The 3,769-nt window shown below is 49.3% G+C and overlaps 1 protein-coding gene across 1 annotated transcript; it reads left to right on the top strand.

The window, feature by feature from the left end:
* Positions 1-208: 208 nt before the first annotated feature.
* Positions 209-2,782, top strand: LOC117630177. Its single transcript, XM_034362922.1, has 2 exons — positions 209-539; positions 1,425-2,782. The coding sequence occupies exons 1-2, from the start codon at positions 209-211 to the stop codon at positions 2,780-2,782; spliced, it is 1,689 nt and encodes a 562-aa protein (XP_034218813.1).
* Positions 2,783-3,769: the final 987 nt, after the last annotated feature.

The following is a 3,769-nucleotide window of genomic DNA, read 5'->3' as shown; positions in this document are numbered from 1 at the left end:
TCCGAAGACATAATATCACTAAGTTGGGCGAACCACGTGCCGAACCACTTTTTCGCATCAACAGTTTGGCGCCGTCTGTGGGAATCGAACCTACGACCACGTGGTCGTCATCGCCCCCGAGGTCATCAGCCATAAACTCAGCATTTCCCCCGCTTATAAACCCGTTAGGCAGAAGCGCCGATCGTACGATGCCGAACGATACGAAGCCATGCGTACAGAGGTCGACAAACTTCAAACCATCGGCTTCATCCGAGAGGCAACGTATCCGGTATGGCTGGCAAATTCCGTAATGGTGAGAAAGGCCACAGGCGGGTGGCGAATGTGCCAAAACTATACCGATCTCAACAAGGCCTACCCGAAGGACAGCTTTCCGTTGCCACGGATAGACCAGCTTGTGGACGCTACTACCGGCCACGAACTGTTCAGCTTCATGAACGCCTATTCCGGCTACAATCAGATATTCATGCACCCTCCCGATAGCGAACGCACCGCATTCATAACGGACAAAGGGTTGTACTGTTATAATGTCATGCCGTTCGGTCTGAAGAACGCGGGGGCAACATATCAAAGGCTTGTCAACAAAATCTTCGCCGGATACATCGACAACATCATGGAGGTTTACGTTGACGACATGTTGGTAAAAAGCAGAACTGCTGAAGAACACCTGCACAATTTATCAATCATGTTCGGCATACTGAAAGACTACCGAATGAGACTGAACCCGACGAAATGCGCTTTCGGTGTATCTTCCGGAAAATTCCTCGGATTCATGATTAGTCAGAGGGGGATCAAAGCGAATCCCGAAAAAATAAAAGCAATCATCGACATGGAGAGGCCGAAGACGACGAAGGACATTCAAAGCCTTACCGAACGCGTGGCCGCCTTGACCCGCTTCATATCGAAAGCTACCGACAAATGTGTACCGTTCTTTAAAGCCTTGAAAGGGGGCAAACAGAGTATCATATGGACTGCCGAATGTGATAAGGCATTTCAAGACTTAAAGAACTACATGAGCAAAGCCCCCTGTTGTCAAAACCACTGCCTGGGGAAATTCTCTGCCTATACCTTTCGATATCCAGCACTGCCGTCAGTTCGGTATTGATACGAAAACCAGAAAAAGAAGAGTTACCGATTTTCTATGTCAGTAAGGCACTCCATAGTGCTGAACTTCGGTATCCCCCATTGGAGCAGCTTGCACTAGCCCTTATTGTCTCGGCACGAAGACTTCGGCCATACTTTCAAGCGCACGGAATCAAAGTCTTGACCAATCAACCGCTCCGGCAAGTGCTCCAAAAACAAAATTTCTGGCCGACTGATCAAGTGGGCGATCGAGCTCGGAGAATTCGACATACAGTTCGTTCCGAGGCCCGCCGAAAAGGGCCAGGCTATTGCCGATTTCATCTCCGAGCTTACCCCATCAACAGCACAGCCGACGCCCGAGACGGTGACCGAAATCGGATTGCCGGATGAGCTAGACGCCGAACGCTTTGACACCTCAACTCCCGTATGGGGTCTGCACGTCGATGGTTCGGTAAACCAACAAGGATGCAGAGCAGGCTTGGTACTGACAACACCAGACGAACTCAAGATCGAGTACGCCCTCCGATTTACCTTCCGAACCTCCAACAATGAAGCAGAATACGAAGTTCTCCTGGCCGGCCTTCGATTAGCCAAGAGCATGAATGCAAAACAAATAAGAATTCACAGCGACTCCCAGCTCATCGTGAACCAGGTAACGGCAGACTTCGCCGCCAAGGATGCCTCCATGCACGCCTACCTTTCAACCGCCCATCAGCTACTCCAAAGCTTCCAAGCCTACAAGATCAAACAGATCCCCAGAGGCGAAAACAGCCATGCCGATGCACTGGCGCGCCTGGCTTCGGCGATAAACGACAAGGTCGGAAGAAAGGTACCGGTGGAGATTCTTGCCCAACCGAGTACGGTAGCCTCCGAAACGTGTACCGTACGGTATGAGGATACATGGATGTCTCATATCTACTTGTACCTGACGAACGGCACCCTTCCTGAAGATAAGGCCCAGGCCCGGAAGCTTAGATACCGATCAGCAAGGTACACTGTCATCAACAATGTGCTTTACAAGCGTGGCTACACCACCCCATATCTCAAATGCCTTACGGCAGAACAGGGGGACTACGTCCTTCGGGAGATCCATAACGGTGTGTGTGGCGACCATTCCGGGTCCCGATTCCTCGCCTACAAAGCCTTTCGGCAGGGATACTTTTGGCCGACCATGCATCAGGACGCTAATTCACTTGTGAAAAGATGTGATAAATGCCAGCGCTTCGGTAACGTTCCGCATATCCCTGCCGAACCTCTGACACCGATTGTAAGCCCTTGGCCTTTCGCACAATGGGGACTAGACCTGATCGGTCCAATGCCGCAAGGCAAGGGGCAGGTAAAATATGCAGTGGTTGCCGTCGACTACTTCACCAAATGGGTGGAAGCCGAACCTCTGGCAACCATAACGGCAGCAAAGATGGAGGATTTCGTCTGGACTCACATTTGTTGCCGATTCGGTATCCCATATGCAATCATTACCGATAACGGCAGACAATTCGATTCGGAACTCTTCAGGCAATTTTGCACCCGCTTGAAAATCAACTTGTTTTTCGCATCACCAGCCCATCCCCAGTCGAACGGTCAGGTCGAAGCAATAAACAAAATAGTGAAGAAGCTACTGAAACGGCAGCTGGACAAGGCCAAGGGAGCTTGGCCGGAAAAGCTTCCCGAAGCACTATGGGCCATTCGGACGTCTTACTAAACGTCCACTGGTAAAACACCTTTTTCCCTGGCTTTCGGTTCGGAAGCTGTGGTGCCTGTGGAAATTGGTGAACCTTCTTACCGAACAGAAAACTTCGCACCGAAGCCGAACGAAGAAGCCATCTCTCTAAGCCTTGATATACTTGAAGAGCACCGGGCACATGTCAACCTTCGGAATGAAGCCTACAAACAACGTGTCTCTCGGTATTACGACTCTAGGGTCAGACACCACTCATTTCGAATCGGAGACTGGGTCATGCGCAAGGTATCGCTAGCAACCAAAGATGCCACGGAAGGAACCCTCGGACCTTCCTAGGAAGGACCCTATGAGATCATCGGTATCCTTCGATCAGGAACCTACCGACTAAGAGACTCCAACGGCAAGACCCTCGGCCATCCTTGGAACGTAGAACATCTCAAATACTACTACAAGTGACCTATCCTACGGCAGGTCCGAACTGTAACCGCTCACAATGTATTTGTTCTTCAACTGAAATAAATAGAAAGTCTTCGGCACTATTACTTCAGCCTCTCTTTAATTGCTCTACTAGCCCACGGCTGCTTGGTGTCAAATTAACATTCGACGGCGTCTTTATTAGCCTACGGCAATAAGCGATGTTCGAAGTTTTTACGCTACAAATTCCATTGGAACTTATAACACATTCAAAATACGGCAATTAGCCTACGTTATAAGATGATCGGCAATTATAACACATTCAAAATACACGAAGGTTCAAACCAACATTTGAATTTTTAAAAAAATGCCCTCGGCACCAACTCGTTCAAACAACAATAGATAAAACACATGCATTCGAATTAAAGGATGCCCTCGGCACCAATGTGTTCAGAATAACATGAAAATTAGAAAACAAAATTTACAAGTACAAAGGAAATAAAAATATGCCCTCAGGCTTTGTCGGCGGCGACAGCCTCGGCAGATCCGGAGCCTTCGGCGGCATCTTCCCCCTCGTACTCTTCAATCATGTCC

The sequence above is a fragment of the Prunus dulcis genome, chromosome 6 (assembly GCF_902201215.1).
Source record: "Prunus dulcis chromosome 6, ALMONDv2, whole genome shotgun sequence".
Lineage (NCBI taxonomy): Eukaryota > Viridiplantae > Streptophyta > Magnoliopsida > Rosales > Rosaceae > Prunus > Prunus dulcis.
The sequence above is the reverse complement of the archived record's forward strand: the minus strand, read 5'-3'. Positions and strand labels throughout refer to the sequence as shown.